We start from the raw sequence: 12,778 nt of genomic DNA, 5'->3' as shown, positions 1-12,778 counted from the left end.
GGATTCTGCCAGTCATTTCCGCCAGTTCCATGTAGTCCATCACCTTCATCTGCCATTCTTCCCGGGTTGGTAGATCTTGTGTCTTCCAATACTTTGCAATAAGTATTCTTGCTGCTACTGTAGCATACATAAAAAAAATTCTATCCTTCTTTAACACCGATTGGCCGACCATGCCCAGGAGAAAGGCCTCTGGTTTCTTCAGAAAGGTATATTTAAATACCTTTTTCATTTCATTGTAAATCATCTCCCAGAAAGTCTTAATCAGCAACTCACCCTTTAAGTGTGTGCTTGCTTCATGTTGCAAGACAGGTGCCAGGAGTTGGCAGTGGCACTACCAGACGGTGGCTGAGGCCCGTCAGGGACCAAAGTAGACCCAAGAACCCTCCTGTCCTTGCCACAGCTTTTTAGTTTAGAAAAAAGGCGAATATGGGGGCATATGCTAATGATTCTTTTGCACGGTGTGTGGAAAGTGGATAGAGAATAGCTTTTTCTCATAACATTAGAACTTAAGGACATCTAACGAAGCTGAATGTTGGAAGATTCAGGGCAGGCAAAATAAGGTACAGTACTTCTCCACACAGCTTTTTGTTAAAACTCTGTGGTTCGCTCCAAAACGGTGTAGAGCAAGGGCCACCAACTTGGACAGCTTAAAAAGAGGATCACGCTAATTCATGGAAGATAAGGTTATCCGTGGCTACATATAGATATGTTCTCAAACCATTGCCAGGGGCAGTGCACCTTGGAATAGCAGTTTTTTGGGAACCACAAGAGCGCTGCTGCACTCAAGTTTCTACTCCCCAGTTTCCTGCAGGCGTCTGGTTGGCCCCTGTGACAGCAGGATGCTGGGCTGGCTGGCCTAATCCTGCAGCCAGCCTCTTCTGACATCTTGACGCTGCCTGCCGCACCTTCTGCTCAAACTGCATGCAAGCAGCCAGAGGAGTTGGGAGAAGGAGCTGTCACTTCCTCACGCCTCATCCTCTGGAGGTGCTGACTAGACCCAGGGGCTAGCAAGTGGGGGGCGTGGAGGGGGACTCAGGGAGAGGCCCCCCCACTCAAAACATCTTGACCACTGGCTGCTGGCCCTTGCAAATCCACCTTTGCCCACGCGGCCTCCCATTCCACACACAGCCTAAGTGGAAAGTCCGCTGCACCAACTGTCAGAATTCAGGGTGATGCCAAGGCTGTCTTCGGGGTGGGGGGGATTTGTCTCTGCTAAATCAGCTTTAATGATTCCCCTCCTATGTGAAGGCGACGCGTGCCGGCTTCTGTCTCCCTTTTTCATTCTGCCTCTCCCCTTCCCTCTCTCTCTCTATTTCTTCTTTATGAAATATGCATGCTGAACAGATGTCTCCAACTCCCTGAGGGCCCACACCCCATTCCCCCCTCCCCCTGCCTCCCTCCCCTTTCCTCCAGGCCCCCCCTCTCCTCCTGTCCCAGGGGCTTGCCCTTCTTTTCCCAGCCAATGGCATCCTTGCTCCTGGCTTTTAATATTTATGAGGGGGGGGGCACTGGAGCGGCCAATGGGAAGCCTGATGATGGACACAGCATGCGGCCAGGCTGGGTATATATAGTGGTTGGGGCAGGCATCCCCAGGTGCGCCCATGGTGTCAGTGCAGAGCACCTGGGCGTGTGGCGGATCAGGGGGCCCCCATGTGGCAGCCGCACCCCTGCCAGAAGGAGGCAGGTGCTGGGAGCACAAGGATGCAAACTTTCTTGCCTGCAGATGATGGGATGCATGAGTGGATCAAGGGATGAATAGAGTGGCCCGCTCTACCTGGATTCCCAATCGGATATTGCCTCTGAAGCGGAAAAAGCGCTGCAGGAAGAAGTGGTCTGGGAAGGAAAGGGTCTCCTTTACTCAGGGGTAAGACTTCTCATGTGTCTTGGCCTGTGTGGTTTTTTTTACTGTGTGCGGTTTTTTGGAAATTAAAAAAGGCCTGTCTGGAAGTTAGTTTTGCACATTTGTGGTACCCGGCTGAATGATGTTGCCACAATCAGTAGGCAGAGAAGTGTAGATAGGAAAGAAAGAAAGAAAGAAAGAAAGAAAGAAAGAAAGAAAGAAAGAAAGAAAGAACACCTGGGGAAAACTGAAGGAAGTGGGGAAGAAAGGGAACCTTTTAGAGAGGAAATGTTTTTTTTGCTTTTTTAACTGAATCACAAATATCTATCTATCTATCTCTATCTATATCTCTATCATCTATCTATCTATCTATCTATCTATCTATCTATCTATCTATCATCTATCTATCTATCTATCTATCTATCTGTTCAACATCACAAAATTATAGTGTGTGAAAAATAGTCTCCATTTAACAAAACAGGAGAAGAGATCCCATGGCTTATATGAACTACATCTGTTTGCTGACCCATTTCTATCATATCAAGAGCCTTGGTCAGTCATTCATTTATAGACCATGGTTCTTCTGCCTGTTACTTCCAATGTCTAGGACAGACAGATGGATGGATGGACGGAAGCAAACCACTTTTATTAATAATAATAATAATAATAATAATAATAATAATAATAATAAAATTTATTTATACCCCGCCCATCTGGCTGGGTTTCCCCAGCCACTCTGGGCAGCTCCCAACCAAATATTAAAACACAATACATAATTAAACATTAAAAACTTCCCTAAACTTCCCTATTACTGTCTTGATTCACTAACATTTCCCTCTCCGCATTTCGTGCTGTGAAGGAAATGAATTACATCCTGTTTTGTTTCTTTCTGGAACAGGATTGCCAACTGACCAGCCTGGCCTGGTCTTCTACCTTTTAGAGCAACATGTTCTGTAGACATCATTCATGTTCAACTGTTCACAACACAGGAGATAAACCTTGTTACCTGCTCGTGTCAGCAGATCAGGCAAAGGAGCTGAGGCTGGATTTTTTCTATTTATTTTTTTTAAAGTTGGCAAACCTACCAGAAAGGCGAGGCAAGTTTGTGTCTAAGAGTGGGCTGTCTTCATTTCCGTGATATCCATAAATAACTGCAAGCCAAAGTTTTGTTAGAGGCAGATTCAGAGAGGAGCCATTGGATCTGGGTGGAGCACAAATAGTAATAGTAATGCCTCCCGTCTGACTGGGTTGCAGGGTGATGTCCAGGGACAGAGGGGGTGGGGGTGGGAGAGGGATGGGGCTGCCGGTTCCCTTCCTTCATCCCATGGATAAAGCAGAAAGAAAGGCACTCAGACAGAGATTGCCTCCCCAACCTGCCCACTTAATTCTAACTCCTGAAAGGCAGCCCAGATAAGAGACATCTTGCAATATTTCCCAAAGATGCACAGGCACAGACTTTGACTAGCCTTCAACTGGAGGACGGGGCTTCAGCATCAAATGAAAAAGCACTCCGTGAGAATGAGCCTCTTCGCTCCCTTGCAGCCTGAGCCCACGACATTTGCCAATATTAACGTGGGCAGAGAAGGACCTTTCCTATTTCTTCCTTCTGAGATCCTTTTAAAACTGCACATGTGGGGGATTAAATCCAGCCTCTGCATGTGCTCTGAATGATGGGCTTTCTCCAGGAAGTTTGGAAGAACCCAGTGTGGCGCAAGGCAGCCCCTAGGATACGCCGGTCTTTCCGAGGGTCTCCTCGCAAATTCTGCTCCTGCGCCTTTCATTTTTGAAGGGTAGCGGCTCAGTGGCAGAGCATCAAATTTGCACATAAGTTCACTTCCTGGTATCTCCAGGTAGGGCTGGGGGGAAACCCTATCTAAAACCCTGGAGAGTTGCTGCTATTGCAGATAGTACTGAGCTGGAGGGAGTAATGGGCTAAGCTCAGCAGAAGGCAGTTTCCTGTGGTCCTCTGAGGTGGGAAATGCCTGGTGCCCGTCTATGTTTGAGCCTTGCCCTCCAGATGCAAGAGGATCTTGCGCTGGTATTCTCCCACTGATCTTGCGCTGGTATTCTCCCAACTCCAACTCTGTGAGAAGTTTGGCAAAGTTTTAAGTGTTGAATTCATGTGGTTTGGGCTTAACATATTATCACTGTACATTTTAGATGGTGTTTCTTTAAATGAAGTGTCCCTTGCTAAGGTTGGTTTTATTTTCATTTTTTTAATGCTAAACGTACGATCACACACCTTAGCAATGCTGAAAATTAATAACTAGATTCATTTAAACCAGCTTGGAGATTTTAGCTCCGTCTTGAATCTTCCATATGCAGAGCAAACGCCCTTCTCCCAAAAGCTACCATGAGAACAGAACACAGTGAGAGAGTCGGGGGAAATCTCACAATATTTGGCTTTGATTGCACTTAGCTCAAAAACCTTGCTTATACTTGCAGGTGCCACTCAGAGAAGCAGGCAGTAATAAAAAAAGGCATTTGGTGCCTCTGAGCATATGTAGAGTGCCTTTCCTCCTTCCACACCCCCAGAAGGAGGGTCCTTCAGTGTCATTTGCAGGGCAGTAACTGTGCCTCAGGGTGTTGTGTATCAGAAATTAAGCATGAGACTGTTCCTTTAGCTGCGTTTGCTCCCCAAATACTGTGGCATTTTTTTATCCACGCTCCCTCCAGCTTCCCCTTGTTTGAAAACTTCACAGGGGCTTAATTTAGCCCTGGATCAGCCTTGAAAGCTCAGCCCCGGGAGCTTTTCATGCCACAAAGGAGACATCTCTGAACTTGGGCCGTGTGGTTCTGTAACCAAACCACTGACACACAGATCTGGGATTGGGGAGGCAACATCTGCCCCACAACATTCACTGATGAAATGAGGGGTCGGCTTGCAACACCCCAGTGCCCTCCTTCCCATCATCTCACACTGAAGGCTTCTCCCTTGCACATTCAATGCTCTGTCCACTGATTTTGCAACAAACGATTGGTTTTTAAAGCCAGGGATGTGTCTTGTCAGAAGCTAAAAATGAACCTCACTCCAGCATGTGAAATAGCAGCACCTTGTTCACTTCATGGCACCATCGTGTCCATGATGGGTGTGCAACAGAGGGAAGGCATATCTCTCTCCCTTCTAGGGGTGAGCCTGAAGACGAGTTGCATGCTAACAAGCTATTAGGAGCTCAGCCACCCCCAGAGGAACTCAAGAACCCGTTTTCCTTATTCAAAACATGTTTTCATACACTGGTTCAGAACTCTGCTGTAGCTTCTGATAACTGGGCGAAGTTTGGATAACCCGAAGTCACTAGCAAAACAATGGTGTATTGATACCCAGGGGGTTAGGCCAGGGGGAGGCAGGGAGTGGAACAAGAATGATTTGTGCCACATGATGCTGTGTTGAAAAGTGCCCCTTTCTTTGTCAGCTTTCAAAAATCAAGAGCCCTGCCGTGCTGGGTCAGTGCAGGATCGATCCAGCATCTTGTTTCCAGCAGGTCAGTCAAAATGCTTCTTCTTGGGAACCCCACAAGCAGGACATGCCCCCCTTCCCATGCTATTTGCCCCCAGCACAGGTAGACTGCCTCCGAACTGTAGGTTCTGCCTCCGTATTATTATGATTGATAGGCTTCTTTTCCTCCATAAGTGTACCTTTGTTTTTTTTTTAAAAAAGCATTGAAGCCTATGACTATCACCCCATCCTGTAGCAGCAAATGCATCCTGGGTTAATTGTGCATAGTGTGGAGAAGTAATGTTTCAAAGCAAGTTGAGCAGTTTGTTTTCCTCAATCCAAAAGATGTGGGTACTCCCTGGATGTAATGGATTCCTTACCACTTAGGGTCTTGCTTCTCTTCTTGACCATGCAAAGTGTCATTTGAGCACAGACAGAGTGCCACATAAGAGCATAAACAAAGAGCCCTGGATCAAGCCAGAGGCCCATTTTCTCCTCAAAGTAACCAACCAGATGCCTCAGCGGGAAACTTGTAAAGAGGACCTTAAATGCAAGAGCACTCTTCTCACCTGGAGTCCCCAGCAACTGGGATTCAGAAACATTACTGCCTCTGACTGTGAAGGAAGAGCATAGCCATCATGGCTGGTAGCCACTGAGGGCCTTATCATCCACAAGGGTGCCTTTCCCTTCTTCCTAAGGAGGCTCCCAGGGTGTGTCTTCAGGCAGACTTGAGAGCTGCCAGTTCCTCCCATTTTAAAAAAAAATAAGCACTGAGGACTAGCAGGCTGATGAGCCCTCCTTCCTTCCCGGCCATTGGGATAAGCTGGCTTTCGCACGCCCCAGGCACCAGATTTCTGCAACAGAAGGGCTCTTTTCCAGAGACAGGCGGGCTCTTCTCCTCCCTCCCGACCCTGCAGGCCTGTCTTCCCTCCTCTCCCATTCGCCACCTGTCACCTCTCAGGAGGGAACAGAGCAGGCAAGGGGCTTCCAAAGTCTGGCCCCCTCCCCCTCCCTCCGGGGTCTTGGGATGGAGAGCACGTTGGCCTTCCTTCCCCCACAGGCAGCATGTAGGAGCATCTGCCAGAGAATTCCCTCTTTTCAGACTGAGGCCGTCTGTCACTCGCAGATATTCCCCCAACCTACCACATTCAGTCGCTCTCCCCGTTTTTTCCATTCCCTCCCCCCCACTTTCTCTTTCACATTGCACTTTCTTTAATCCTCCCACCTGTTTCCTTTCATTCGCAACCTTTCCCCACACTCCTGGTTTCATGTTCACCTCTTCCGATTGCTTTTACACAGAACTTACTTCGTTTACTTTTAAAAACAGAAACCTGGACCCCCCCCCCAATGTTCCCTCTCCTTTCTTGCTTTCTTTCCTTTGTAAATGATTCTGGACCCCCCACCCACCCCCGTTTCCTTCAGGTATCTACTGTGGGTGGAGGGACACCTTGCTCACTTTAGCTTGCCTTCTAGAAGCATCTCCAGCTAATACTTTACAGGTGACAGGCTGCCACAGACTCTTTATAGTCACACTATGAAATACTTGACAAACTCAGCTAGAGTGATTAGCTTAAATGAATGTATTTATTACATACCCCCACCTTTCCTCCGAGGAACTCAAGGTGGTTTACATATTTCTCCTCCTCCCCAATTTATCCCAACAACAACCCTGTGAGGTAAGTTAAACTAAGGAGTGACTGGCCCAAAGGTGCCCAGTGAACTTCATTGCTGAGTGGGAATATTATTTATTTTTATTACTACTACTACTACTACTATTACTATATATGGCAAAAGCTGCTCAACAGCGGAACAGACTCCCGCAAGAGGTGGTGGATTCTCCTTCCTTGGATTTGGACCCTGGTCTCCCGGTCAACCCTCTAACCACTACACCACACTAGGCTTGCTTGACTCCTTTTGCAGCCTCTTTTTCTACAGAATCCCATCTGAACAGCAATAAAAACCACAGGCCGTCTAAGCTACTCTCCTTCAGTCCCTGCAACTGTGTTGGCCTCCATCTGTGTCAGGACACAATGAAGCAGAGTGCGCCTTTGGGGGTAAAGCCAAACGGTTGGAAAGTTGCAGCACCTTCTGTGGCTGTAGAGACCGATATGGGAGACACATTGTCTTGTTGCAACTAGAGAGGATGAAGGCATCCAGTTGCGCTGCAGCATGTCGTTTCTTTTCTCTGCGCTCCTCCCAGCGGTCATTCCTCCTGGTCAGTGCTGTGGATGCACAATTTGACTGTCTCTAGGTGCTGTACCCCTAACTTCACATTATCCATGTTTTTCGGTGGGAATTTGCAGGAGAGGTCTGAAGGATTCGTTGCTGCTGCTGTTATTAGTGGTTGCTATTTCACGATTTGTTAGGCGCTATGAATCTGACGAAACTCCAGGAGGCAGTGGAAGACAGGAGTGCCTGGTGTGCTCTGGTCCATGGGATCATGAAAAGTCAGACACGACAAATCAACTAAACAACTGCACAGCTATTTTATGGCTTGTGCTTTTTAAAATAATAATAATAATAATAATAATAATTTTTAATTGCTTTTTTTTAAAAAAGTACAACAAAATCAATTGCAAATCCACATATAGAGATTACTCTGAATCTCAAGACTTCCTCCCACCCCTTCCATGGGTCCTAATATCAACATTTACAACCGCATATCAATCCGTTATCTACTTTTTTTATCCATCTGAGTTATCCATAGTTTTTGTTACCTTACAAATGAGATTAAAATCCTGCTAATGATTTTATCTGCTTACAATGGTCTCCTAAGTAAGTTATAAAATTTTCCCGTTCTTTATTAAAGTTCTTGTCTTCACGGCTTGCACTATTTTATGGGTTCTTTGCATTTTCATTTGACTTCCTTGCAACCCACCCTGTGGCCTGCGCAAACATGGAGGTGCCCTGAATAGTCCTATTACAAAAAAACTTTTAGATATATTCATTTGCTCCATTTGCCTCCTTTCAACAGGTTAAGGACTCTTCTTTCTCGCTCTCCCTCCCTCGGCGGTTAAGAAATCCCTTCTCGTCGGATGACTGGCTCTCTCCACAACTCAGCCCTGGCACAGATCCAGAGGGAAGACCAGCAACCTTTCTTTCTCTCATGGCCTAAGCGGGGCCATCGCCCTGGAGCGCCCGCCACCCAAGTGCGCCATTTTGAGGTGGCCTCCTGAGCCGGGACCCTAAGCCCCACCCGTCCACCCCTTTGCCCCCCGACCCGCTCTAATTCGCCCTCCTTTCTCCCCCTTCCCTTGCCCCGCTCCCTACCTCGGCCGCCTGGCCCTGGGCCATGATGCTCAATTCGGACCAGACCGAGCTGGACCTCCAGCCCACGCACTCCGAGACGGAGTCGGTCTTCAGCGACTGCGGAGGCCGAGGCCTGGCGGGGGAAGAAGCCGGGGGCGGCGGCGGCGGGCTGGGCTTGTGCAGCCAGTCCCGGGTAGCTGAGCCTGGCGACCCTCTGAAGAAAGACCTGCAGCACCTGAGCCGCGAGGAGCGGCGGCGGCGGCGGCGCGCCACGGCCAAGTACCGGACGGCGCACGCCACGCGAGAGCGCATCCGCGTGGAGGCCTTCAACATGGCCTTCGCCGAGCTCCGCAAGCTGCTGCCCACGCTGCCCCCGGACAAGAAGCTCTCCAAGATCGAGATCCTGCGGCTCGCCATCTGCTACATCTCCTACCTGAACCACGTGCTGGACGTCTGAGAAGGGCCTGGCCTGGCCGGAGGAGCCCACACTCCTCCTCCTCCTCTCCAACCTGCCTCTGCTTTCCTGCTTCACCTCCTCAGGGGAAAATATATGTATAGCTCGATCTCGATCCACTGTAGATATAGATAGGGGGGCAGCTGGTGGAGCCAGCCAGATGGACCTGCTCCTCCAGCTCTCTGCCTGGAGGAATGGCCTACAGATGCTAAAATTCTCCATCCTTAAATTCTCCAGGAATCCCACACTGGGGTGGCCGACATGGTGGTTGAACTGCCCTCCAGCTGCAGGCAAGGAAATGTGGGGTGCCTCAATACTTTGTGCCTGGAACATCTCCTTGCCCAGATCTAAACCACCTTGGGGTATTGTTTGTTTACACACTCACTCTCTCTCTCTCTCTCTACTCTTCTCTTTACACACAAGTGGGCCCACTAGAAAAATATTATTATTATCATCATCATCATTTACATTTCCATCACCCTAAGGTCCCAGGAAAGGTCACAACATTAAAACACGTTTTAAAACAATCATAGTCACAGATAAATATAAAAACCATAGTAGCGTCATTAGGCCAATCAAGCAAAATGTTACAAAACAGCATGCAAACTTTGCCACGATTCTTCATCAGGCTAGATGTCAACAAAGGGGGCACAGGGAGAGAGCCAAAGTTTGCTGGTGATGACGAGCTCTGGAGAACTCAAAAGCTTGCACACCTTTCTGCAACATTTTTATATTGGGTTGTGGTCAATTTAGTTACACCTAGAGTAGACCCATAAAAATGAATGGGCATGTCTGAGTGGGACTGAATTTGGATTCAACCCCAACACCCTAGTATGGATTTGGATTTAATAACTCATTTGTTTGTTTAAACGCAGTCTCAGTGGGCACATGTTCACTCAGTTGGCATATTCACATACATGTGGAGAAGGGGCAATATTCTATCCTACTTTGGAGCATTCTTCACCACCACCCTCCAGCTTGTCACAGAGGACTGACCACAGAAGCAAACTCAGAAATACAAATACGAAGACACAGGAAGGAACAAATATAAATAAATTGCAGCTGCTCCCCCCACCCCCCACAGATCTTTCTGTGGTGCCAGCTTCATCAATAGTGTGTTGATAATAGCAGAAATCTGCACCTTTTAATGTGTGTGGTGCCTTCCCCACACATCCCCTCTCCCTAGCACAAAAAAAGAAAGCATGTGAAGAATGTTCCTTTTTGGTTTACAGTGCTACACCCCTAAAAACTGGCATGGCAGCCTTTGCTGCAATAGGATTGGTTGAGGGCATCCCCACCACTACAGAACTGGGCTGGATTTATTTGTTTATTACATTACCTTTCTGCCAAGGAGCTCAGGGCTATGAACGAAGCACATTCTTCTCAAAGAATTCTGGGTACTGTAGTTTATTAAGGACTACTAGGAGTTTATTAAGGGTTGCTAGGAGTTGCAACTCCTTGAGGGATAAACTATAGTGCCCAGAATTCTTTGAGGGAGAGAATGTGCTTTAAAAGTATAGTGTGTACACACTCAGAGCATTGCACACTGTTCCCCACATTTTATCCTCGCAGCAACCCTCTGAGGTAGGTTAGGCTGAGACACAGTGATTAGGCCACCCAGGGGGCTTCATGGCTGAGTCTGAATTAGAACTCGAGTCTCTACAGTCCTAGTTGGACACTCTAACCACTCCACTCCACTGCCTCCAAAAAGAAAACATGTATTTATTTATTTCTATCCTAGCCTCCCTCCCAAAGGAACCCAGAGCAGGAACAAAGCAGGAACATATACCAAACTACATTTTCCAAGGAAACCACTCACCACCACAGAGTGCAGATCTGATGGATTGCTTTGTATGTCATTTGTTTGTCTTTCTCAACTTCATCCTCCACCCCTGCTATGTTTTAGACTACGACGCCCATCTGCACCCACCAGATGCTGCTGGACTACAAGTCCCATTGGCCCCAGCCAATCGCAACTGTAGTCCAAAACATCTGGAGGTTAAGGAAAGTTGGTTTGTGGTCATCCTGCCAGAGAGCAAGAAGAATCTTACCACTGGGGTTGCTAGATCAGGAGCATCCCAGGCCCTGAGACTCCAGGGGCAGCCTCTGGAGACGGAGGTTAATTGGGAGCAACTGTCTTGGATGGATGACCTAGGAGGACCCATTCCTGATGTCCAGAGTAGGGACTCATTTATACACTTTTCACGATCTACTCTCCTTTTCCTACTTTTACTCTCTTTAGGGCATCCAGATGCTACAGAGGGTCAGTCTCCTATATTATTCATAATTGTATAACAGGGTTTTGTTTGTTTGTTTGTTTGTTCATCAGAGCTGCAGCTTGTCAGGCACATCTGAGAAGAGCTGAGCTTCCTATGCACCAACAAACAGCAAAGATCCCTGTTCTCCTTTGTATCAGGTCACTGCCCCTCTTTTGTTTTCCAAAACACAAGACACAAAGACTTACCGCTGGCGTAAGTCTGGCCCGTCTAGCTCAGAATACTGTCTTAACTAGCCTTCTCAAAACTAGTGCCCTTCCAGAGGTTTTGGACTTCTGTCTCCCATCAGCCCTGGCTGGCATGGCCAACGCCCAGGAATGATGGGCGTTGGAGTTTTGAGGGCACTACTAGGTTGGGGAAGGCTGGTTCCAAATATTCCAACAGCAGCTTTCCAGGGTTTCAGATGAGGGTCTTTCATACCCTCCAACATTTCTCCGATGAAAATAGGGACGTCCCATTCCATAATGATAATTTTACTATTTATAAATACACATATTTATATCTTACACATTTTACTGGGTCACCCCAACCACTCTGGGCAGCTTCCAACATATATAAAAACATAATAAAACATTAAACATTTTAAAAAAAAACTTCCCTATACAGGATTGCCTTCAGGTGGCTCGGGGGTTGGATAACTCCATACCCTCCAACATTTCTCTAGTGAAAATAGGGACATCCCAAGGAAAAGCGGGACGTTCTGGGGTCAAATCAGAAACCGGGACGGCTTCTCTAAATCAAGGAAGTACCTGGGAAAATAGGGACACTTGGAGGGTCTGGTCTTTTCCTTCCCTGTCTGGAGATGCCAGGGATTGATGCTGAGATTGTGCTTGACCCCTAAGCCGCAGCCCTTCCTCTTCGGGTGCTGCATGACCCACTTGTGTGTCTCGAACCACCAGCAGAAGACCAATGATCCAGACCAGCATTCTGTTTCTAAGAGGGACCTGCAAATGGTCCTTCCATTGCCCCACACACCAGGAAGCTTAGATGCTGGGCACAGAGGTGATGGACTTCCCCTATTGCTGCTCCCCCTGCATCTGGTGTGCCCCAGGCCCAGTCTACTGCCTCTAGAAATGGGATGTTCTGTTGAGCTGTTGTAGCCCACCCTAGTCCCTTTGCACAATACTCATAAAAGCTTGGGAGCTTCTGACTTTTCTCAGAACATGTGATTTGGCTCCTGGTTTGGAAGGAGACATGGACAAGTGCCAGGGTTGGAGAGGATGGAAGCCCCTTCTCATGTCTTGAACAACGTCTGCGTGCCACAACCAGCATTCCTTTATTATTTATTTATTTGATGTATTTATTTGCAGTGTTTATGCACTTTTTTGGAAGGGAAAGAACTTGGGAGGAGGAGGGGGGCTGGGGAAACCTTGTTTATGGTGTGTCTTTACATAAGTGTGTGTGTGTGTATTTATATGTGTGTCTGTTATTTGGTTTAGAACAGACAAGAGATGATGATTATTAATTATTATTATTATTGATTTTGTAAGCAGAAGGGAAGATATTAAATTCTTCCATTCAGA

At 47.5% G+C, this 12,778-nt stretch overlaps 1 protein-coding gene across 1 annotated transcript; it reads left to right on the top strand.

The window, feature by feature from the left end:
- Positions 1-1,580: 1,580 nt before the first annotated feature.
- NHLH1 (nescient helix-loop-helix 1) lies at positions 1,581-12,555 on the top strand. The gene is made up of 2 exons (XM_053369162.1): positions 1,581-1,864; positions 8,251-12,555. The coding sequence occupies exon 2, from the start codon at positions 8,569-8,571 to the stop codon at positions 8,980-8,982; it is 414 nt and encodes a 137-aa protein (XP_053225137.1). The 5' UTR covers positions 1,581-1,864; positions 8,251-8,568; the 3' UTR covers positions 8,983-12,555.
- Positions 12,556-12,778: the final 223 nt, after the last annotated feature.

Source organism: Podarcis raffonei, chromosome 16 (genome assembly GCF_027172205.1).
Source record: "Podarcis raffonei isolate rPodRaf1 chromosome 16, rPodRaf1.pri, whole genome shotgun sequence".
Lineage (NCBI taxonomy): Eukaryota > Metazoa > Chordata > Lepidosauria > Squamata > Lacertidae > Podarcis > Podarcis raffonei.
Note: the sequence above shows the minus strand (reverse complement) of the source record. Positions and strands in the feature narration are given on the sequence as shown.